This window comes from Strix aluco, chromosome 2 (genome assembly GCF_031877795.1).
Source record: "Strix aluco isolate bStrAlu1 chromosome 2, bStrAlu1.hap1, whole genome shotgun sequence".
Lineage (NCBI taxonomy): Eukaryota > Metazoa > Chordata > Aves > Strigiformes > Strigidae > Strix > Strix aluco.
Genome location: NC_133932.1, coordinates 70116018 through 70141378, shown reverse-complemented (window position 1 = coordinate 70141378; position 25361 = coordinate 70116018). Strand labels below are relative to the sequence as shown.

The 25361-nt window shown below is 44.2% G+C and overlaps 1 protein-coding gene across 1 annotated transcript in view; it reads right to left on the bottom strand.

Moving 5' to 3' along the window:
• Positions 1-5052: 5052 nt before the first annotated feature.
• SH3RF3 (SH3 domain containing ring finger 3) overlaps positions 5053-25361 on the bottom strand; it is a 251240-nt gene continuing 230931 nt past the window's right edge. Inside the window, exons 9-10 of the mRNA XM_074815193.1 lie at positions 18853-19190; positions 5053-8319 (exon numbers count right to left, since the gene is read on the bottom strand). Coding sequence (XP_074671294.1) covers positions 8151-8319; positions 18853-19190 — 507 coding nt within the window. The 3' untranslated portion in view covers positions 5053-8150. The remainder of the gene's footprint in view (positions 8320-18852; positions 19191-25361) is intronic.

The window sequence follows — 25361 nt, the reverse complement described above, 5'->3', positions numbered from 1 at the left end:
ACAACTGACATCTGAAACTCTTGCAACACAACCCCCTCTATCACAGGCACAGGTAGCCCTAGACCAGCTTAAATAGCATCAGTCAAAATGGCACTGTAAGAGCTCAGCAAGAATACCTGGCTTTTTTAGGGACTGGTACTAAAGTAGTGATGGTGATATGTATAAATATATGTGTATAACATATATATGTGTGTGTGTGTGTTTTATGTGTGTATATATGAATTTATCACAGTAGTGAAGGCAAGGTCCATCGTGTTCAACTTGTGCAGCCACCTTCACTGACGGATGCAGCTCACTGCTGTCAGAAGCAATAACCACTGGTGTTCCTCAACTCACCTGCTCACAAGAGCTGCAGGTTAGCAGCCATGTCGTCAAAGCCTTTTGAAAATCACCTGCTGTATTTTCTAACAACAGTAAGTTAAACAGGTGCTCATTAATTTGCTGAATTTGCAAAACTGTCCTTAGTCCTTCTTCTCCCATGGTGTGATGGGTCCCTTTTGAGCGATGCCCTGGCTGATCCCTAAAGCTCTCAGTCACAGGAGCAGAGCTGGTGGGTGAAACTGAAATCCCAGCTGCTCCCTGAACAGAGGGCAGAGCCCTCCTAGATGGGGCTACAATCGCTGCTTGTTGATTGCCCTTCCTAAAAGTCCAGATTACCATGGCCACTCATGGTGTATTCACTTACTGTCAAATGTCCTTTTAATTGTAGATTTGTGTGAGTTATTCAGCTGTTCTACATCAAATGGTCTGAGGGCCCAACAATTTATACACACACAACTTGTGTTACTTTTACAGATCTATTGCTTTTTTCCTGCCTTGTAGAGATTCGTGTGCATTTTTCTGCATGAAGCATATTTAAAATGGAAAATAAAAATAACACATTAATCCTTTCCTTCCTCTGCCTCCCAAATGAGCAAAACTGTCGGAATAAACTCAAACCTGTTCCTTAATTTATGGAGAAATGCAGAAGCCTAAATCAAGCTCTGAGAAGATTAGATTATGAACTTTCAGTGGAAAAACTTCAGGGAGACCAATTCTGCAAGTTGCTGAAAGCTTTGAGTTGTTGAACCCTCCCCAGGCTGACACAGACACCTCTTCCCTCCAGGACAAGACTCAGGGAAACTATTGCCTTCTCTGTGGAAAATGCCACATGATACAAATGCCAGCACAGATCTCATGCCCGTGTGGCCAGCTGCTGTGGATGCCAGCCCTGGCATGCTGCCCTGGTAGCCACCGCGCCTCACCCTGGAGCTCGGCACCGTAGCGCAGAGTAACATACAAGAGCGATGTGCTGAGCAGGTTTGAAGGCTTTGACTTTTGCAGTAACTTTTTTTCAATAAACCAACCGGCACAAAAGCTGCTGCACGTCTGACATGGGGCAGCCAGCACAAGAGGTAACCCCCAGCACATGGTAACCTCTCGGGAAGCCGATGCTGTTGGGTGTATTTAATTTTTCAGCTGTGCCCTGTAACCATTTCTGCATAAAGGCATTGGAGATATCTGGGCAGTGCTGCTGTGTATAAACCTGCTAATCTAACAAGAGAAATAGGCCAGGAGTGCAGCAAATGTTTTTCTGCCTCGCCGAGGCACTGCAATGTGTTTCATCAGTGGAGAACAAGCTGGGACCAATAGACATAACAGGATTAAAATGGTGGCTGCTCTGTCATTTTCCACGCTTACCCGTGTGCCTGAGAATTGCTGAAATATGGCTGAAATGCTGCTACACTACATCTTGTTTAAAAAAGTGATTTATTAAAAGAAAACCCACACCGAATAACTGAGTTTGGTCCATTAAAATAATATGTAAACACTGGCCCCACAGTTTAACCGTCACACATTTTGATAGCCTTTAGGAACTGAAAGGCAATTCTCGCCCCCCTCTGCATTATCATATAACCTCATCAGAAGATAAACAGCCTCCTTACCCCCAAACATTTTGCAATTTGCATTTAGATTGTTCAGTGCCAATGTTCAGGATAAGATACTTCCCAGCTCTGTCAAACAAACCCTGATTGTCATTTAGCAGAGTGGCAGTCAATTTATGTTTCCATTAATGCAGATCCCAGGCAATTATCTGGGGAGGGGAGAGGGAAAACCTTAACAAATTGCCCCTCTGTCTGCTAGGTTGATTTTCCAGTGGGCAGCTGGGGGGTAAATTTGACATACCCATGAGGAAGAGAAGTGAATGCCTTTCTACTCTTGCTGGGGAGAAAGGAAAGGTGTGGGGGGCAGCTCATGGACACCTTGGCTGTGCAGCATGCCACATGAGATCCAGCCCTGAGTACCTCGCAGAGACAGTGGTGATGTGGGGCAGGGTCCCCACACCTGGGTTGGGGATGGCGGTGGGGATGTGTTAGACTTTGACTCCCAGCCTGACTCAGCAGCAGAGCCAGGGCTGCAGCAGGTTTCCTCGGGGCTGGTACCGCATGTGTCTGCTTGGCAGGTGGAGATGCACTGCCAGGCACTGCCCTGTCTCCGTAGTCCCCTGGGCTGTGGCTGTCCCCTCCTCAGGGACCCCCTCAGGGATCCTGGACCCTACACACTCGTGGTTGTGCCTGGTGAGGTGGGATGGCAGAGGACATGCCCTTCTGGTGATGGGACTGCACTCCACCGCTGCCATGCACATCCCAAAACTGCACTCCTGGGGCCTGCTGGCGGTTGCACACACCAACATGACTGACATTAGCTTTACCAAGCTCTTGTGCAGATGGGAAATGTGAATTTAATATGTTTTTTGTTCTCTGACAGTAAGTTGAAGAAACTCCTCCCTTCCCTCCTGTCTTAATGGCTTCATTTTAAATCTGCCCCATTACTTAGCTGTGCTCCCCACAGGGAGCTCATGGGCAACTGCAACCTTGCCACTGACGGCAGCTCCCCCATCGCTCACCCCCATCTTTTTCTAGGGCGCAGCACCAATGGCACTGACCAAGCCCGATGTTTCCCCAGTCACGGCATTTCCCCCAAAGACACTACCCTTAACTAAAAAGCCAGCCCCGCTTTCCAATGCCCTCTCTAGGAGGGGTGGGCAGGTACCACCGGGGCAGCCCCGCTCCCCAGCGGCACTCCTTGTTCGTGGGTTTCTCTGCACACACACATATGTGTGCACACAGGAGGTTGCAGAGCTCATAATCCTGCACGCAAGACCATTTCTTTTGGCTTTGCAAAAACACTGCGTCGTGTCTTGGCTGGTGCGAAAGACCCATTTGTGTTGGAAACAGCTTTCAAGCGACTCCCTTGCCAGGTGGTTGGATGCTGGCTGTCTTTCCCTGGGGCTGCTGGGGTCTCCATGGGGTGGGAGTAAAGAAGAGAGTCAAGCGGGGGTGTGCTCACCTGCAACTGAGCTGTACCTATAAATGTGGAGGGGGGATGCACGGGCTGTCTGCCGCAGTGTGCTGCTGGGAGGGGTAGGGGGGCGAGAGGACCCCTGCAGTGCAAGCCCCTTGGTGGCCTGGCCCACGGCCCCTCTGCAGCATCCTAGGGCAGGTGGTGTTGCTTGGTGGCTGAGAAAAATCAAGTCATTTTCTGAAGGGAGGGGGAGACACCCACACCCCAGTGATTGGAAATACATCTGTGACTGTTTGGAAAGTTATTTTTGCTACATAAAAGGCTGGGATGTGAGGACAGGGCCTTCTCCAGACTGTATCACCTCTTGGCTTCCCTGATAGTACAGCTCATTTATTTGGTTTGGCACCGACTAGCCGAGCCGTGTAGCTGCCAGGTTCACCATGTTATATGGAGCTGCTGATGTCAGGAAGAGCTTCTGGCCTCAGGAAAGCCCTGCAGATGTTGTCCAGGTGGTTCTGCTCTTCACAAGCATTTAAGACTAGTCAAGCCATGTAACAATTTTACGATGATTATTTTTCTTTTGAAACATGACTGGGATTCCTATCAGGCCCTGGAGCAGGAGCAAAGGGCGGCGTGCGGTGTGAAGGCTGGGTGAGGTGTGCAGCATGTGCTGGCAGCACAGACCAGAGAGGTGCCAGAGGAGCAGGACCTGGCAAAGTGTGGAGGGGACCAGTGCTCTAGACCAGGTTGGAAATAGCTGGCAAGCTTCTCTGTGCGGCATTTTGCACCACGCTGCTTGTCAGGCAGGGCAGCCAGCGAGGCCAAGCAGAGGGAGAGGTGTTGCCTGCCCACGTTCAAATTCTTGTGGTTCCCACATTTCAGAATTTTGATTCAGGATCCAGCTGAGGCAAAGGGAGGCTCGTGTCACCTCGCTGGAGGGGTGGCTGCCTTGAGGATGCCCATACAAAGGCGCCCTGGTGAGCTAGCTGAGCATGGCTCCCTCCCTGCCCTAGGTGCTCTCGACTGGGGCAATGAATCACCACCTGCGGGTGCCTCGTCCTCAAAGGCATCTCCCCGCCAAATCAAGGCAAACACATCCAGACTCAGTGCATGCTCCATCTCCAGATGCTCTGCACCGTGCTGCTGAATGGGAAACTCAGGCCATGTGCAAAACCAGGCTTATGCCCCTTGTCTGGGTTATGGTGCCTGCTCCTTCTCTCTCTCCTGGTTTCTTGGCTGCAGGACACATGCACCTTGCTGGCACCATGCCCAAGTGCACTCAGGGCAGGAGGAAGGGGATCTTCCTCTCCCCACAAACCTGCTCAACCCACCAGGCGACCTCAGAGCACCTGTGAAGCCCGCAAGCAGGATTTCCTTGCTGTTTTCCTTGCAAATGCTTCTGCTGCTGCATCCCCTCCCAGCCTCTCTGCCACAGCCTTGCCACCTTAGTCCCTCTTCCCAGCCTGTCCTCGCTCTCTTCCTCTGGACCTACACACCTTTTGTCCCACAGGTAAGTTGTTAACTTCTCAAGATTTTGAAGAATCCAAGATCTTCCAAAAGAAGATCCAGAAGGAGATTCCGACTTCTGCTCAAGCACCTTTAACAGGCCTTTATTTATGTGGGAATTACTACTGACAGCAAAGTTGATTTAAGGTCTGCTCAAGACCAGCGGGGTTTGCAGAGTGGTCTTCTCTGTTTTCTTTGTGAACCGCAGAGCCACTTACATTGCTTGTTCACTTTGCCATCTAATAGAGAGAGGAACCTCAGTCAAGTTGCCTTAATGTTTATTTTATTTAAAGAATCAGAAACACAGTCATTGTAGTTCATTTGTACTCATATCCGCCAACATTTTCTAAATCACGTTAACATTCATGTATAACAAAAACATTTTCTGAGCTGTGCAAAGTTCAAAGGAATTGTTCAATTACTTGAACCCATTTCTAGAAGAGCAAACCTGGCATTTTACAAACTGAGGCCACCAGAAGGAGTCTTTTCTTTTCCCCGCCCTGTTGTAGGAGATGCAGATGCTCCCTCCTCCCCCTTTCCCTGGTATGACAGGTAAAAATTAGACCACAGTACGAGTCGAACATCTCGCGTCCAGGACTCCAAATAGCACTGGGTCACGTTTTCGTATCACTGAGCTGTATTAAGTTCTGCACTTGTGCTCCTGGCATGGAAGTGATTTGTCCAAGATTACTCAGTAACCCAAACTGTGATGATAAGCAATAAACAGGGGCCAGAAACAGCTGTTATCAAAATAGAAACACTCCCCCCCATCCCCCCACCCCAATACTTTTCCTTGCAGGAGTTATGACTGGAAGGGTTGTCATCTGTTAAAAAAACCACCATCATCCCTGCAAAATATATTTGAAAGCACTCATTTCATGACACAACATCTGTGTGTTTTCCTTGATCTTCTCACACATCAACTTTTGTCCTGTTAGAGTTAAGCATGAATAGTGGAAATCTGGAACCATTTTAGATCTGGCTAAACACAACAGGCAGCAAGCAAGCCGTCATCCTGTTTCGTTTTTCTGAGTGTAGTAAATACACCCACAGAACAGAATTTTAAGAGGCCTTTAACCACTGTAAGTTGTCAGAAAAAATCTCCTCATCTCTGACAGATCTAACCCAGAATTTTTATTGGAATCGATAACACACATTTTGGTGTTGCTGACTCGCTAACTGTGCAGTTTACTGTTTGAGGTGCAGTGATACCACTTCTGATCTGGACCAAATAAGTGGAACAGCTATGGCTCTAGTCTCAAGCAAGTCTTTCCAGAAGACATTTCTTCAGCTCTTATTGGTTATAAAAAGGCAATTTCCTCTCAACAGTAACTAAACTTTTAGTGGCTGATTCATTACAATCTGGAATATGAACAAATGCGGCAACGTTAAGTATAAAAAGAAACACCCTGAAAATGATGCCTCCCTGTTTGAAGGTGCTATACTTGGCCATGGACTGTGTTTCTGGAATCGGTTTGTTACATGTGACAGCAAGAAGAAACTTATTTTACAGAGAACAAAGTCACGGAGCTGAACTTAAATAGGAACGCTCACTTACATGGGTTTTGATATGTACTAGTATACACGGCTTGAATGAAAACAAAACTTACACCTTCGCATACGAAATACTGGTAACACAGTAATGATGTTCACCCACTGGGCCTCTTCCTTTTAATAAGGTCATCTCCAGGTTACAGTGCCTCCGACACGCTTTTAAATGACCACCACATGTGGGCTTTGGCAAACAGCCAGCTGCTGGCAAAGGCAAGGTACGGATACAGCTACGAAAAGCCTTTCATCATGTTTCATTCCTCAAAAGCCGATGTCTTTTTAAATACTCTCACAATCGCATTATGGAATTTTTTTCTCATTCTGCTTCATATGAATAACTGGCTAAACTCCCTTTACATTTATTGCACCTTTAAGTCCCTGGTAGATGAAAGCTTATATTGCCTGATACGGTTTGTATTGTAGCTTGACCACGTTAAGAAATTGAACAGTCTCCAGAACTGTGCATTTCTACAGTAAGAAATCACATCTCGATAACGCTAATTACAGCCGTCGCAGATCAGCTCTCGTCTCCGTGATGCAACGACAGAGGAAAACTCCATGGTCCCTGTGCGTGCTAGAACCTGCAGTGTTCTTCTTATTGCCATGAAAAAGTCAATTAAAACGACTCCTCTGGGAATTACTTCCAATTCTGGAGTAATCATCACTCTCCAGACAAAATGCTGTGCTTCAGCGTGGGTCTTCAGCCACTCTAAATACGTAGGAGAGAGCGAGCGTGTGCGTGTTGCGCAGGTGTGCTCCCCCAGGTATGTTTATCAGTGACCAAGTGGCTTTTTCTCTTTTCCTCTATAAAGCATGAACAAGCAGTCTGATCTCGATCTTCAGGTACATTTCTAATTTCATACATTGAATGCAAATTTGTTGCAGCCTCTCTGTTTAACCAAACCAAATCTTTAACAATTAAAAAAAATAGCACCAGATGTATGAAAAAGAGGAAATGTCTGATCTAGTAGGAATATATATAAAGTAGAGCAATTCTTACAGTAAAAAGTTACGTCATACAAAAAAGCAATGGAAAGTGATACTGAAGGACAAAAATCCATGCTGCATATAATAAGGGCAGAAGACAGGCAAAAGGGATTCTGCTCAAATAACCACAGTTTAATGGTGGAGCCGTACTTCCTCCAGGACCTCCCTGGCGGCAGCGCCAGGACACCGGATGGTATTGGACTCTGAGCACTAACACACGCACTGACAAACTTGCGCAGCATATCTTTGAGGTATATAGAAAGCACGACATTAATGTTTTGGACTCCTCATTCTTTCTTGCACGACGATGCACTGATCTTTAGCTGGGGTTTTCTCCACCCTTCCCTCCCGCTTTTTCCCTCGGGAAAATGAAATCCCAGTTTAAGAGCTTCCTAGCACACCTCCTTGAACTCTCAGATCCATCTTGCATAGGCCAGTAATAAGAACACTGCAGCTCTGACAAATAAGTTACAGCAATATAACAACTTTCCTCTTAATTTTTTTTAAAGATATCTTCTCTATAATTTACACAAAGGATTAACAGCCGGAGTTTAGGTTACGTACAGTCCAGATGGGCGTCCTTTCAGTCTGTGATTCCAGGTGGAAGGCACTACTTCAACATACCACTGTATGCACTGCACATGGTCTCAGGAGCACAGTGGGGCACTGTGTCTCCAGAGCTGTAGACTGAAGGGCCTGGGGGGGAGTCTTTGGAAATAAAAATGGCAGTGGTTATCAGTCCAGTTTCTCTTTGCTGTCTCTTCTTGTGCTATGCAGTTTCCCCTGAAAGCTCCTCCAGTTGAGAGAGCGACGAGCTGTCCTCAGAAGCTCTCAACAAAGCTCCCAGGGAAGAGGCCCGTCCTGCCATTCCTCTGCAACGTCCCTTTGTACCAGCCGTCCTCCCGTTTCTTGTGCACAAACACAATGTCACCTTCCTTCAGTTCGATCTCGGCCTCGCTCTGTGGCGGGTACGGGACCACAACGCGGTACCTTTGGAGACAGAAACACAAAGACCTGGTCAGCCAGCGATTGAGCCTGTGCCTGATGGGAGCAGCCAGGCACCAGAACCAGAAATCTTGGAGAAAAGTAGTTTTGGAAGCATCATTAAGCTACATTTTCACATACCAGTTGTACCTGAGGCAGCTGTATTTTCTACTAAAATTCAGTATGATGGGGAGATTTCTGGCCAGCTTGACTGGAAGCTTGACCAGGACATACTCTAGAGCCAAACCATGAAAGCAGAAAGGTATTGTCAAATGGCTGTACTACTTGTGGTGGTCCCTGATCCTGGTTGTGTGCCGAGCCTGCGCCAGAGACTCGACCACCTTCTCTTGGGGCAGCACCTGCCTCTGCTGTAACACATCTCATTCAGCACTGTATCTCCTCCATCCAAAAATCATAGACTCATAGAACCGTTTGGGTTGGAAGAGACCTTTAAAGGTTACCTAGTCCAATCCTCCTACAATGAGCAGGGACATCTTCAACTACATCAGGTTGCTCAGAGCCCCGTCCAACTTGACCTGGAGTATATCCAGGGATGGGGCACCTACCACCTCTCTGGGCAACCTGTTCCAGTGTCTCACCACCCTCATTGTAAAAAATTTCTTCCTTATATCTAGTTTGAATCTACCAGACCCTACTAAAAAGTCCCTCTCCATCTTTCTTATAAGCCCCTTTAAGTACTGAAAAACCACAAAAAGGTCTCCCCTGGAGCCTTCTCTTCTCCAGGCTGAATAACCCCAACTCTCTTCTTTTTTCCTCATAGGAGAAGTGTTCCACCCCTCTGATCATTTCTGTGGCCCTCCTCTGGACCCGCTCCAACAGGTCCATGTCTTTCCCATACTGGGGACCCCAGAGCTGGACACAGTACCCCAGGTGAGGTCTCACCAAAGTGGAGTAGAGGGGGAGAATCACCTCCCTTGACCTGTTGGCCACGCTGCTTTTGATGCAGCCCAGGATACAGTTGGCCTTCTGGGCTGCAAGCACACATTGCTGGCTCATGTCCAGTACCCCCCAAGTCCTTCTCTGGAGGGCTGCTTTCAATCTCTTCATCCCCCATCCTCTATTGATACCAGGGGTTGCCCTGACCCAGGTGCAGGACCTTGCACTTGGCCTTGTTGAACTTCATGAGGTTCACATGGTCCCACTTCTTGAGCTTGTCTGGGTCCCTCTGGATGGCATCCTGTCTCTCAGGCATGTCAACTGCACCACACATCTTGGTGTCATGTGCAAACTTGCTGAGGGTGCACTTGATCCCACTGTCTGTCATTGATGAAGATATTAAACAGTACTGGTCCCAATATGGACCCCTGAGGGACACCAGTCATCACTGTTGACCACTACTCTCTTAATGTGACCATCCAACCAGTTCCTCATTCACCAAACAGTCCACCCATCAAATCCATATGTCTCCAATTTAGAGAAAGGTGTTGTGGGGGACTGTGTCAAAGACCTTACAGAAGTCGAGTTAGATGACACATGTAACTCTTCCCTTGTCCATTCCATTGATGATGAAAAATGGGGTTTGCAGTGCTCCCACCAACTGCCTGCGATATTGGCAGAAGTTAGGTAAAGCAGTTCACATTTTTCTTCTCATGTTTCTTGAGAATACACCTTGGGTCCCTCAAACCTGGAAGGGAAACTAAAATGGAGAGGTATCAAATGACTTTCGAAGCACTCTCCAAAGCAACAGGGAGCCCCTGTCCTGAACCATTCACAGGGCTCTCTGGGAACTTAGTTTTCAAGTGTCACTTCATTTCAATGAAGTAATGACAGATCTGATCTTGATATGGCTATTCTACACTCAGGCTTATCAGCAGGTGTCCTCCTGAGAGCACAGATTGGGCCCTTTTATATCAACGCACTTGTGTGCAGAGCAGGGAATATATTTCTGCTGTACTGTTTTTTTAATTCAGTACATGTACTTTCTCAGTCTTCTGGCATTTGGTTAACAGTCAATAACTGTCTTGCTAATTGCAAAGTAGTAAATATAATAAGATAGTTACAAGATGCCAATGGATTACCTAAAGCCCATCTCCTGAGGATTAATATTTTCACAACCACTGCATGGCCAGTGATGCCTCAGTTATGTTTGTTACAAGGGGAGTATCTATTTAAAATAATATCTTGTCCTTAAGCACTAACTTCAACATACCCTGGAGGCTCTGGAACACTCCCTGAGGCCATTCCCAGCGAGATGGTACCAAAGCAAGGGGCTCTTCAGTAGCAGTCACTAATTTTCTTTGAAGACATTACTCAGGTACCTAGTGACTGCGGTTCTGAAACGAGGGACTCCACTTTGACACAACAGTGAAAATACCAGCTTTGGCTGGTATTTCATTATTGGAAAACCATTAATCTCCATTTGGAGTGGGGATTCTGCTCTAAAACCTGACTATGGCCTTTTAATCTTGACACAGCAACACAGTCATGTAGAAAATATATGTGTTCAAGTGCCATCAAAAATCTGGTGGTCATCTTTGTCCTCTGGTCAATAAATCTAGTTGTCACTTCCCTCCTCTGTGGAAAAGCAAGTAACAGAGGTTGAAACGTGTGCTGCTGGCTGGCTGCAGGAAAATGGCCTATCACGCTATCATCTGTGGAACTGCTACACTTATATTATGAAGCTTTGCCAATTACAGCCATTATGTAAATGAATGCACACATTATTTCAAACACGCTGCTGCAGTGTTGATTAATTAAATTATCAGAGTGGAACAATTTTAGCTAAGATGATGCCAAGTTTCAGATCTCACAACTCTATGTACAATCACAGCTCATTGGAGCTCTGCACCAGGATCTAAGAGGCTTTGAGAAAGAAGAAGGTTGGACCTCAACATTAGGCAAGTGGTGCGGAGGTACTCACAGACCCTTTTGGCAGATCAGGAAACAGAAACACAGAAAAAGGTGGTGTCTTGGGCAGGGTCATCCTAAAGACCCAGATGGAACTGCCAACACCTCATGTCGTACCTTAAGCACTGACCCATCCTTCTAAACCCAGACTGTATCCTAGGGGTGAGGAGCTGCTAGTCCCTAAATGGTTCACATGAGGAGGGAGGTGACCACGCTCAACAGGAATGTGCCCATCGTCATAAAAGGGGTTCTACACAGCATCTCCTTAGAGATTTAGAAAAATAAATCTCAGTTGCTGCATTACCAAATGAAGTACTTTTTCCCATTTAAGGAAACCCCAAATGCTACGGTTTAAATTTAATTAGCTACGGTACTTCACAGGATAGCACCAAAGTGGTTTTGATAGAATAATGAAATCTTAGATACGAAGGACCTTGCAAATCGGTTAAGAAATCCTCCATGCGAGATGGAAAAAAGATGCTATGCTTTTTCCCTTGAGAGGCTTTTGAAGTGGGGCCTGGCATGGGGCTGCCCACACCACAGGTCACTGCTGTGTCACCCCTCCAGACCTCCAGGTGGCATCTCAGCCTAGTTTATTCTCTGGAACTGAATTGCAAATACATATATTAGCCATATTTTTTTGGCAGAAAAGATCTCTTTTCTCAGACATCCTCCCTCACTCCCAAAAAGGCAGCCCTGTATACTTCTATTTATATCTCCCCTTTTCATTTCCCCTTTTGTCCCCTCTTTGAGAAGCTACTATAAATTTGTAGGTTTTCTTACACCAACTGGCTTCCTGGCATTTTAGATGGATCTCAGAGCTCTCTCAATTTTGTCTGTGTCACATTACACCTCTAAATTACCAACTTTTAAAAATGTTAATTAGCTGGGTAGCAATCATGATGACAAGCATGGCAATCCCCTCTGCCTACTATTAACAATGTTTGGTATTTTGTTGTAAATCATACTCTCGGATAGTTGTAATTCTGCCAAATGTTAACCATTTTAGCCCAAACTCTCCACAGCAGTTGACTGTGTCAGGCTGAGGGTCCCACATTCATCCCAAATGGTCCCACCACGTGCAGGAATAACATGAGGGTGTTTTTGCAGCATCAGCAGGACCCAGGTGAGTGCTTTCACAAGCTGCTCTCAGCTCCCCATACTTGGGAGCAAAGACCCGTCCTGTGGCTCTGCTGGTCTGTCAAGGACAGTGTTCCTTTAGAAAATGAACTGCTCTTGGCCAGGTTAAAAGCATTCAAACTATCCCCAAATGGTACCTACTTAGTAGAGGCTTGTATGAGCACAGAAGGTAAAATCTTGGCTGATTCATACTCCAAGGTGTCCCAGCTCTGTGGGACCTCAGAGGTTGCATTTCTCTTCCTTTCCTAGGAATGGGCTCCTCTCCTGTTTTTCTTTCAGGGCACAGACTCAGTGTTGGACTCTCCCACTGCTGGCTGCTGTTGCATCCCCGGGTTGGGCACTTCATCCCCGGAGCGGACTGTCTGGGGTGGGCAGTGGCATGGGGAGAGTCCTTGGTGCCCAAGAGAAAATACGTGAGGAGAGGCTGCGAGTAGTATCAGCAAGGATGGGGGACAGGGTTTGCCTGGGCAGGTAAACTTCAGGGAGTTAGAGAGCAGGGTAAGGTGAAGGAGGGAGTGAAGGGAGAGGGAGGCTGACGGGAGGAAAACTGGGAACTGAGGCAGAAGTGGGACCATGATGAAAAGTGGAAGCCTTGAGAGATGGTGTGGGTATGGCTGCTGAGGGGGCAGCTGTTCTGAGCTGAGTCTGGGGGAGCAAAGAGCCTTGGTGGGAGGGAGCCTGGGGCTGGGACATGATATCCTGTGGGGCAAGAGACTGAATGGGTAGAGGATGGCACTGGGGCTGAGGGTGGGATGGGGACCCTGGCAGAAATTAACTCATTGAGAGCTGGGAATGGGTCCATCATCCCTGTCCCTCTGTTGTCAGCAAAACCTGGGAATCCCACTGTCCCATATCTTCACAGCACTCATCCTTGCAGTCAAAAGAAACACCTCTCCCACCCAGCTCTCGCTTTGCTACCGCTGTGGACATCTGCAAGGTGCAGCTAAGACTCCTAACCTCAAATAGATGTTACATGATGGAAGTCCTGCTTTTGTTTCCTTTAAAAAAGCAAACTGACTAAAGATGTCATGTATGTAGATGCATAAAGACATCCACTATCTTAACAGAACAGGAATGTTTCACACCCATGAATCTGAGATGAAGAAACAGGCAACTAAAATTGCCCATGACTTCACTTTTGCTTGTGTGCAATATAACATTACATGATTGCATACTATTTTTCCCATAGGATGCCTGCCTCATTTAGTGCACAAGATGTCCTGCTCTGGACGCGAGTCAAGGCTCTGACGTGGAAGAGATGTGTGGCTGCCAAAACCACCCCATCTTTTGCAGAGGTTGGAGGATGTCTAGTAAGTGACCACAGTGAAACTCAGAGTAGCACAGGTGTGGGGAAAGTGGCTTCTCTGACTCCTCCAGCTGCAAAGCCTCGTGCCACACTTTCCACAGAGTGAGACTCATCTCATGCACCATAGCTGCGTAGGAGTCAGTTGTCTGGTCTAAATTACTCATGCTAGTTCTCTGTCAGTGTGTGCAGACAGGCATTGAACATTATTGATCAGAACTGATCAGTAATTAAGGGCTGAGCTCAGGCCTGGACACTGAGGAAAAAAACCCCAAAATACTGAGTATCTGCTCACTGAGTCAATATGTGCATCCAGGATACTGATGAGCTACAGAAACTTAAGAAAACAAATGTACAAGGAGGCAAATTAGATCTGCAGGGCTAACCTCCAATTTGGTCCCATTTGGAGTGCTTGAATTCAGATGCTTAATGCAGCTTTCTGTTTGTCAAAGTATCATGCACTAAGGACAGGTTTCAGGAGTCCAGTCCTGTGACTCCAACAGGTCCCTCGTGTGTTAGGGATACACAGTTAGTTTTGTGTGAGGATAGATAATCGCTGACAATAAAGCATCTAGTTCAGTTAACCACTGCTCTTGCTTATCGGTGGAGTTCTGTTTCTTCATCCTTTTACTGGCAGATTGCAGAGACCTGCAAAGTGACTCCGCACACTACAAGCCAGAACCAGCTTCACCATATTACAGTGTCTGAATCAGCAGTCTTAGAAGAACAAATCTCAGCTTGATCTTTTACCCTTCTGCTGGAAATATTGCAGGATTCAATTTCTGAGATGGTTAATTCTAGTTTCTCAGTCCTAAGGCAGGTATCTCGAGTCAGAGAAGCACTTAACCATGTGCATACATGTCACTGTTCAGTCAGAACTTACTCCTGGGGTCATTTCTCTAGTATCACTTTCCAGGAAAGAAAAAACCCTTCCTTTGCTTTCCCCATTTGGCAAAGAAGATATATGTGCGCAGCAAAATTGAAGTCAATGGGCATTAAGCACACGCTTGAACGCTTCCTTGAATTGGGACCTCAATTTCTAACGTGGCAGTGATTTGTAGAAAGGATACATGGAAACATAGAGGGGTCTATTTTAAAGGTCAAACTCACTGCTTCCATCTTATTCTGCAGCACTGTTGTGGTCACAACTTGCTTGAAGGCTCTGTGAAAACCACAGAAACATGGCACAGATACACCAGTCGTGACAGTAAGTCTTTATCAGAATATAACATGGCAGAATTTGTGCCACTTACTATATAAGAGACAACAACGCGTGACATGTTTTACTCAGGTTCGCATCTGGGAACAGTGCCAGGCAGCAAGGGGAACATGACTCATGCACACAGACATGCACGCTCAGTGCTCCTGTTTTGCTTAACATACAGTCATATTTTCTTGAAGGGGGTGGCAAGGAAAGTATTTTGCTTTGGTGCTGTTAGGCAGACAGCACACCCCTCTCCCATGTGAACCAACAGCGTTGGTGGGATGTGGGCCAGTCTGTGGCCCAGGCTCTGCCTGGCCACAGCGCATCCCTGTACTGGTCCTGTTTCTTGCACCAGCAGAAACTGGACGGAGCAGTAGGTGGAAAAGAGCGTGTGGGGCACATGCAGCCTGATGGGGTAGTCACTTGACAGTCAATCACTGCAACACAAAATGACAAGGATACCACCTGGGAAATTTCTCTGCTCTGCTGCTTGGACTGCTGGATGCTTTATGACAGAGAGCAGCTGAAGGAAGGTGGTTTTATAAACTGATGGTGGGAAACTACACCCAGAAGGCAGAGATGGGCACTATCTATCCCAGCAAACCAGTTAAATATCAAGGCTAAATTATGGCAGAACTAGGAGCAATTTCCTTTCTAATCCAGCCATCCATAATGAGGTTTTGGAATATCAAGTAGGATAAGATAAAATAATTGTTTTCCTCGTTCTCCCCATGCACAAAAAATTAATAAGAGCATAAACATTAGCAGCATCTCTGAGAAGGCGAAGCTCACTTCACCTTCTTGTCTGAGCGGCTGTAACTCCCACAAAGGGCTGCGCTGTCAGGCAGCGGAATAGGCAATTCTTTCCTTAAATCATGAGCGCTGAGCTGCGAGCAATCGGAGCCTTTTAATGCACCTCCGATACAACTAGTGGCATGACCGCTCGGGTTTGATCAGTAGCCTGGATGTGGCAAGTGCTGGAGCTGCAAGCCAACCTCTATGGGAGAAGTAGCGGTGTTCTGCTGCCTATGTGAGCCTCATTTCAAATGCCGTAAATATTAAGGAATGTGCTACTTCTTCCAACCTTTCAGTGCTCTGTCTCTATGCGCACAGATGGGCGTTGGGAGATAGAAAGCCAAGTACAGCTAAGTGCACTGAAATGCTTTGCAGCTTTTTAAAATTTCATCCAGCATCTGAATCTGTTTATCTAACCTTTTTTTCCCTCTCCTCCCTTTTCTTTCTCAGAGAATTGCTCCTACTGTGTGGATGAAATGCACCAAAATGCAAACAAGCAAAATATGGAGCTGAGCTACGTTGAATGCGAGTTCCTCCATTGCCAGATGTGAAAAGAACAAGAGGTTTGAAAACCGTAATTTGTTTTAAAAAAAATATCATTTGGTACTTCTGAGCAATTTGATGATTTAATGAGCACAGATGGATGTGGGATGAATTTGTAGGAGACAAGTGTTTAATGTATCTGCTCAGATTATTCCAGGACTAAGCATTATCCTTCCTAGTGCATGAAGGTAATTAATATTTCCCATTATGGGCATGAAAAAACTCATATGATCAGTTAAGGAATGCAGATTCACCAATGATATGGAAGTTAATTCATAAATCAATTAGAGAATCTTGCCTGCTGTGTATAATTAGGGTTACTTCAATTATAGCTTATTTTCGGATTTAAGACTCAGGAATTAAAATGCTTAAAATCAGAGTAAGTTCCTTACTGTCATATACTGCAACTGGAAGTATTTAGTCAGTTTTAGCAGTCTAAATCTATTTACTCCTGATTCCAGCATGGCTGAGCAGACACAGCTAACCCATGTCCCTCTGGTTCTATTTTGTCACTTAAAATTGTTATCAGTTAAATGTTTCACTATCTGGATCATCCTGAGGTGAACTGAGAAATTTGTAGGATATGGGACTAGCCCTGGCATATTAAATGCAGTGTCTGGACACCTCTACAGTAAAACTTTGAGAGCAGCACCTCAACAGCCAGCTCTAGAGATGTCAGGGGATGTTCTTCCTGGCTTCTTTTCATGGCTACATTTAACTAAAGGTGCAGCATTCCACTGATTTAGTTACACTGGTGCTAAATCTGGTTTATATTGATTTAGCTTTTCTTATAGCATTAATCTAAACTGATGTAGACCAAATTAAGTGTGCCTAAATAGGGATTGGTTTTTCACTCCTTATACTAAATTGTTTTTTCATGGATTTTAAGGACAAGAGACTACTGTGATAGTCTGCTCTCACTGCCTTCATTACAATGCTGAAGAACTTGCCTGTATTTATTTCTGCTTCAAGTCTAATAGCTGTGCTTGAACAACAGCACCTCTTTCAGGCAAAATGCCCACTCTAGAGTAAAAATATTCCCATGTCTGTCCTGTCTGCAGTGTCTTACAGACTGTTACCAAGCCATTCCTAAGTCTGCTCTTTACCAGGTGTACCAGAGCTCCCTGTATCACTCACTGCAAGTATATTGTTTTAAACTTTTCACTGTTCTTATAATGCTTCTCTAAGGCTGCTCCACTTTGCCTCAGATCTGGCTCTTCTGAAATACACTGTTACTCTGTGTTGTCCTTACCAATGAGTTGAATTAGCTCTGTACCAACGGGTCTGTGCTCTTCATCACCTACATCCCACTTCAGTCCTCTGTTCTGAACAGCAAAGACTTTATGTTGGAAAGTGCAGGTCCAAGACCCAACTCCTGTTGGGCTACACTACATACACACACAATCATTTTCTAGTGATTTCTGATCTAGAGTTAGATTTGATGCCAGTGAATCAGTTTTCAATCCACTTAGTATCTGCTGTGTCAGTTGTGTACAGTTTACTCAGCAAGACATTTTACAGTAACAAACCAGCTGCCTTAGAAAAGTTTAAATATGTTACACTGTCATTGTTACCTTCCCAACCAAACTTCAGCCTCCATTCAGTAAAACACTGTGTAAGGTATGGACTGTCCTGTAGTATCCCTTCTATGCCCTGCATTATCTGCTCCATGACCCCAGCTGGATTCAGGGTCAGGTGGCTTGCCCAGTCCATTCCCTTCAGCCTCTTACATACACCCAGACAAAAGTATTTTCTTTCAAACTTCTGGAACTTTACTATTGTTTGAAAATTGTTTTAAATATCAACTCAAGAGTTCCATAGACTGCTTTTTGAAAACGCTTTGATACTTTTGCAAAAAACATGTTCTCCTCAATCACTTTTGAGTGGAAAGCATTTCAACAGCATCGTATGGGTGCATTATCCTTCCCAGTCCTCAAACTGCAGTCTTGTAGAAAACATTTACCTGAAGCCTGCACATGGAGACCTAGCTCTTTTCTGTACCCCTGTTTCTAGTCAGTTATCTCTATCTCCATCTGCTTTTGTATTTTGGTGTTCCTACTCTACTCTTTTTGGGTTTGCAAGGTCACTCTAAGGTACCAAGGTTCAGAGCAGGCTGCTGAAATATACTCCAGAATCACCGGTACGTTTCTCTCTAGAAATGGACTACATTTTTTGGTAACAAGTCCCTGAAGATGGCACTATCTGTAAGTATCCTACACAAGGAGAATTTGAAACAGTCTTTGATATTGCAGAACAGGCCAGAAATGGCCTTGGCGAGCCAACACATCATCCCTGTTGCCACCAGGCAGGAAGCATCACATGACAACCTCATAAGTTTATTAAAACATAGGGTCCCATTTAAAAAGTGGCCTTTTCCAACAGCATTGACATCCTTTGGGCTGCGAAAGCACTGCTGTCCTCCATGTTTAGACCACAGCTGTACAGTTCCATGGACAGGTGCTGCTCACCCCTTTTTTAATCAATGAACATTAAACCTGCACTGTGTGTTGAATGATTTTCAATGGGCAGATGCATGTAAGTCCTGTCTTCCTAAAAGACAGCTGAGCCATCTACAGTCAATCCACAAAGCAGCAAAACTGCAACAACCCTTGAGCAAGTTAAACTTGCAGCCCTCCTCCAAATGCCCCCTGAGGGTGCAGGTGACCTCAGGAGATACACAGCTTACCTTTCCCGGGGCAAAGGCTTGGGCTCTGGCCGAATAGCTGCCATGGAAGAGAGGGGCTGCCTGGCAGGAGAAGGGATGGAAAAATTCAAATCCAAGGAGCCTGTTTTCCTGTGCAGAGGCTCCAGCCCCATGGCTCCCTGCATTTCACTCTCGATAGGGCATGAGCCAGCCCTGCCATGGCTGGAGAGCGAGGAGAGCTCAGGTCCCACTGCCCCTTGCAGGACTCCTTCGATGGCTGCCTGGGGGTCATGTGTGGGGGACACGGACGGTGGGGAGCGTGACTTCTTTTTTGTTGATGCTCCTGCTAGAAGTTTCAGCAGCCCGCTCTTCTTCTCCTTCTGCAAAGGAACCAAATGAAATATGGGCAGTGAGCAGACATACCAACTCCCTTCGATTTTCTTTTGGAAACCTCCCAAAACTGCCATGACTAGAGGTGGATCCAGGTAGAACTTCAGCTTTTGGTAATAAAGATCCTATGATCCCCATCCACAGGGCTTCAACTCATTCAGCAGAGTAAGGACCTAACTTACTGCAAAGATTATCTCCAATTTTAATGACACAAGGAGTTTTGCAAAAGATCTGTTAAATTTCTTCCTCTTCTGTCAGAAGTGCAAGCCATTACTCAAGACTATCTTCAGAGACTTAGGGCTGTGAAGTTTAGCTATATTTGATAATTTGTTCTATAATAGGATCCCAGGGGATAAAAATGAACCAAGAAACTGCAATACTTCTGGAACAGAAACTCTCTATCTTCAAGCAGGAACACTCTTTGGAAATACAAGCCAGTAATTTATTTATTCTCTGTAGACAAAATGTCCCATGCAAGGTTTAAAATGATTCTCTTTTATGTGCTGACTGCTGAAGTAATTTCTCAAAGCAGCTTTAAAGAATAGGAGGGCTACAATAAAATAAATACAAGCTTTTAGAAGATGCTTGGTTTTACTACAGTAAATGTACTTGGAGTATCTGATATGTCTGCTCCCAAAGTTCTTGTTTGCACTCTTTAGCTGTCACAGACTGGTAAGAAAACAGAAATACCTTATATGTTAAGACATGGAAGAGGTAAAATGAAGCATATAGTTGTTATCACAGAGACAATGTTCATTGATTTTTGAAGAGTAGAGTCTTAACTATGCTTCCAGATCCCAGTCTCCTGCATACCACCAGTTCCAACTATACACTCTGTTTAAAAGGGCGTTTGTCACTTACAGGATGAAAAGATCCATCCTGCCAAGATGTTCATCCAGGCAGAATCCATGGAAGCTAAGGGAGGCTGGCCATATGGCACCATCAGGTCAAAAATACTAAATAATTTCCCCTGGAAACAATAGAAAAGCAGACCAAACGCCCCTGATGAACATCTTTTTTCCCAGATGGGAAGGGACTGTTGTGGGAACTGTGGTAGGTGTGCATGCTGGAATTCACCTGAAGCACCAGAAAAATACTTCATTTTTTCTCTCACTCTCTAATTAAGAAATAGCGCTGCTGTCATCATTATATCAAATTTTAAAGCTCTTCATGAAATTGCAAAACTCTCCTTTCCCTGTGGTACACTGAAACAATAGCTCTAATGATCCCAGCATACTGTGTCAATATTCATTTGAAGGTGTCTAAAGGTCAGTGACAGAATACAATAGCCATTGTGGGGCTCTGGAGAAACAGCTATTGTGCAGCAGTGAGCACTCTGAGCCTCTTTAATTGGCAGCTCTGCACATGCAAAGTAACTATGTGAACTAAAGCCCTGCATAATGAACAATTAATATTCCTATGTGGTAGCAGCTTTTCTAATTTTTACTTCTAATTTAAATACCTTGGCAAATTTTCATTAGAAAAAACTTGTGTGACTTAGACCATTTAAGGCATAGAAGCAAAAATCTTTGGAAGGAAGGAGATGCATATATTCACACCCATCTGCACATTAAAAAGCAGATGAGTCTGACAGTCATTCAATTTTGTTTACAAGAATGGCTTCCACTCTACACAGTTAGCCCTGGCATAAATTTCTATACTCAAGCTACTATCCCTCAGATAATAGAGAGCTATAATGAACTTGCTGATGTACCCTTTGTTCTACTTTAACAAAAGGAAAAGTAAAGAATTGATTTTTAGCTCTTCTTAGTCCACTGAGCATTTTACTAAACTTTTGAGACTGTTCTCTCAAGGGAGATGACTTCAATTGCTAAGCCTAGTTCTGCTAGTCAAAACCGGAGGAGTCTCATCCCTCCCACTGTGCCCTTGGGCAAGATACTTAGAGGTGAACTGATACTAGCCACTTTGGGTGCCTGGAGATTAGACATTACGTCCAGCTCTTTCTCCCTTTGAGTCTGGCAAATGCTCTCAGCCTTCTGGTATCACATTGCCAGATCCTCTGCCGATGCTGCTCAGAGCACTTCAAGCAAAACAAGGACTGTCGGGAGCTGATAATTTACTGTGATGTGTTTCATGAGAAACAGACTGGGTTTGAACCTTCTGTGATCAGCAGTTCAACCTAAACTCCACCATGCCAGCTGCCCCCATCTGTAAAATGGGACTAGGTTAAAACTCCTTCTTGTGCTGTGGGAATTTGTGAATGACTCCAGTGTTAGAAAGCTGTACATTTCTTTGAGAGCAACTGGTCCTTTTCCATGGCTTTAATAATAAAAAAAAAAAAAAAGAAAAGATTTGGAACGGGATGTTAGTATGCATTCCCAGCAGTGATTTATTTCAAATGTCCAAGTATTATGAATTCATTTAATATTTAGTGTAATAGCAGCCATCCTTCACAAGAAATTAATTTAATATTTATATGGCTGTCCAAGACAGTCCTTTCTTCAGCAGTTTCACTCTAAATCAATGAGGCATTAGTGGGCGTAAATGCTGTAGAGAAATCTACACTGATTGGTTACAGACTGTGGGTTTTGAAAAGAGATAAGAAGTTTACAGAGGACTTATCTGATGACTTTCAGGAATTAAGCTTTTGAATGAAAAAAAAGGATGGTTTACTTTTTCCATTCACAGATGACTGTTTTATTGTTTTCTAGGAAATCTGTAATCTACTGAAGCAGCTGTGTAATTACTGAGTTTTCTTTGTCTGGTAGCTACATTTCCAACTGACTGCAAACTGTGTTGACGTCTGTACCTCCTGAACCTGCCAAGGTCAGACCTTCGCATCTGTGTTGATGGATGGATTCACAGTGTGGACAGCACTTCTCCCATCTCCTGGTTACTGCCCACATGTTTAACTGAATTTAAATCATCACCTTTGTGTTGCTCAGGTTTTATTCTGGGAGGTTCAGACTCAAAAATTCCAAACCATTAATTTCACAAGGATCAATACCTTGTTCAAAAAAAGGCAAAAGAGTGAAATTAGCTCTTTCAAATAAATCTCAGGCTGTTTCTACTTGAGAAAAAAAGGACTGTGAACATACAGCATAGGCAGGTCAGAATTTCTTGCTTCTCTAGTGAAGCCTACACTTGAGACTCTGTTCCTATGGTGTAGCATGAAGGAATCTCAGTGGAAATCAGTCTCTGGCAACACAAGGATAGGACGGGCAGCATTTCTGTGACCCTGAAGCATATACCTGGGGAAGCCAGCACTTGGGCAGGTGCAAGTTCCCCTCCATATGTCGCTGTGGGAACGTTTGGAAAAGTGAATACAGTCTGAGCTTAAGAACTCATGAAGGACTAGATCAAAATTAAAGTCTCAGATATGTAAATGTTGAAATATTTTGCTTCACAGTAATTGGGGATGATTTTTCCCCTCATTAATAACCCCACTTGAAGATAATAACTAGCTCTTCTTTCAGCCTCAGAGATGAGATGAGCCCAGAATGCAGCTTCGTTGATGACTGAGTGATAACGGAGTCCCCTGTCTGCAAAGCAATAATCATGCTATAATCCAAATACCAATTATATGTACTGGCTATATTAATACAGATCTTTTTTTTTTTTTTTTTAAACCACCCTAATAAACAGAAATTTTTGTTTTAGTTTTCTTCATCTGCAGCTCCTAATACTTAATTTCCTACCTATCCAGGCTCATTAAATAAATGAGGAAACCTTACTGCAGCTGATAGAAAAACCGGCTCCAGCCACTGAAATGAGGTAATTTCTCATGCAACACCAGTTACATCAGTAGATAAGAGAGCCAGAGGGAGAAAAAAAGGTTTCATTTAAAAATGAAGAAAAGAGAAACAAAACTGTTTAAATGCTGCCCTGAGTCCTACAGGACAAATGAGGAACTCATCTATCAGTCAGTACGCCCAAACCACCACCTTTATTGTCTGTTTAACTTGGTCAGTACTTGTTTCAGCAAATTTAAGTTAGTGTCTGGAGAACAGTACATCTTTATTCTGATACCAACTTGGTTACTGGTGATTGATGCTTGCACTGAAAGAGTAGGTGGCATTTTGGATTACATCGTTTAGGAAAAAAGCTATTTGGATTTTTAAAATCTGTAAAATTATTTGACTTGAGATTTTGATAATTATTTAAAAAGAGCAAAAAACAAACCAGCATCATCACAAAGGAAAGTTTCAGGTTTAGGATGTCTTTGGATATGTATTTATCATTTGCAGTTTGCCACTATTTCTCACGAGGCATAGGTGACATACTGAACAAGACAACAGTAATTACTACATGATTACTTCTAATTTTAGGGAAAGACTAGTTTTGTATCATATATTGTATGGAAATACTTGAAGGAGATTTAGTTTTTAATGGATACAACTGCTTCTGGCCAGAAGTCTACTATTATAATCTCAGTATACAAGTTACATGCCAAGGAACAAAAATGATTTTAGAATCATAATATCATTAGTTTTTAAATCCCAGTGGTAGTAACATGCTTACATACATGCACAAACATATTAAACTTATGGTCACTAATTTGAAGATAACTAGTATTAAAGCCAGGAGAAAATAAGAAAAATGTCTTGCAGCTAGACCTGATTGGGAATTTCAAATGTTTTGAAAACAAAACTAAGAAGAAATTAGTGTTCAGGTCCCAATACAGCAAAGCACATAGGCACTTCATCATACACTTTTGTTGAACTGGGGCGGATGCAAGGCTCTAGAGACTACTAAAAGAGATAAAGAGGGAATCTAAAAATATATTTGAATATTCAATTTAGACGGCATATTAGATCTTTCAAACACTGGAACAAAGTCAAAGGGAAAACCTGAAGAGGAAGCAGAGAGTCTCAGCTATTGGTGAGCTTCCTGGAGGCTGCTGAATTCATAACAGGCAGAAAGCAAAAAGAACACTAACACAATTAATGGCAAATGAGGGATAGATGATCTGCTACGCTGAAATTCAAGTTTTTCTGTGTTTGATGGAGGGAGAAGCTGATGGATGGATAGTTTTGTATTTCCTTGCTTCTCCTGGTCTGGTATGTAGGGAATAGGGGATGATTATGAAAAGGATGGAAAATTGTTAAGATTTGCAACTTACTCCATGCCCCAATAACAGTTTTCAGTGATATTTTTTAGTGGGAACAGCTGAAACAGAGCACCAGGGAATTGAAAACTACTGCTGTGATGAAGTAACTCAAAACTGTGTACTGATAAAGTGAAATGCAAGGATAACACCAAAGAAGATGATGAAACCATGGTTCTCATGAAGCCCGTGGCAACATTTCCACTTATTTCCAAGCAGTCACTGCCTCTAGAACTAAGCTCAGATGGATGTGTTTTAGTCCTGATCCTAGTCCATCTCTTCCTTTGAAGTGTGAGCAACCTCTTTGGGGACACAAAAGAAGGGAGTAGGCATTCTATCCTTGTATATATTTGACATTCAGCTCCCTTCTTCACTCAGCAATCCACTGGATGTTTGATTATCCTACAACAAGGGAACTTCAGCACAAAACATTGAAATCTCTCCTTCTCTGCTCCACTCTCCTGCCCCCTGCACAGCCTATACAGAGATGTGTAAAGCATACATACTTTCCTTGGGGAATGTGGGTTCCCATCTTATTTCAGAAGAAAAAAGTCAATCAAGGAGTTTCATGCAAATGCTTCAAGCAAGGGATGACTAAGCATGAACAAGAGTTTCTGCTCTGTCATATAAGAAATCCTCATCATTTATTTCTGGAAGGAAACCTTGGCACCCTGCAGAGCTGGACACATGCTGTGAATCCTAAGTGGAAGCAGGCAACTTCCTCAGAGAAAAAAAATGAGATCCGAGCCACCCTTCCCTTACCAGTATCTCCTGCTGTCTTAGACACCTGTTCTGCTTGTCAGATTTTGTGAATCCCATTTTCTAGGCATTTAATTCTACCCTCACATTAAATGGGAATTATGAATTCCATTACAAAGCAAGAGCCTTAAAGGCAATAAACGTCCATACTCAGGAAAAGTTAATGCTCATTGTGTAACTGGCCAAAAAGAGAATACAGTGTGCACTCTGGGAATACAAATCCCAAGTATTCCCATGGTACTATTGACTCTAAACTGCCTATTTTCACAGAGAAAGGAAGTCACTCCTAAAACTTGATGCTTAGCAGTGTCAAAAAGGCAAAAGAGAAGATTGG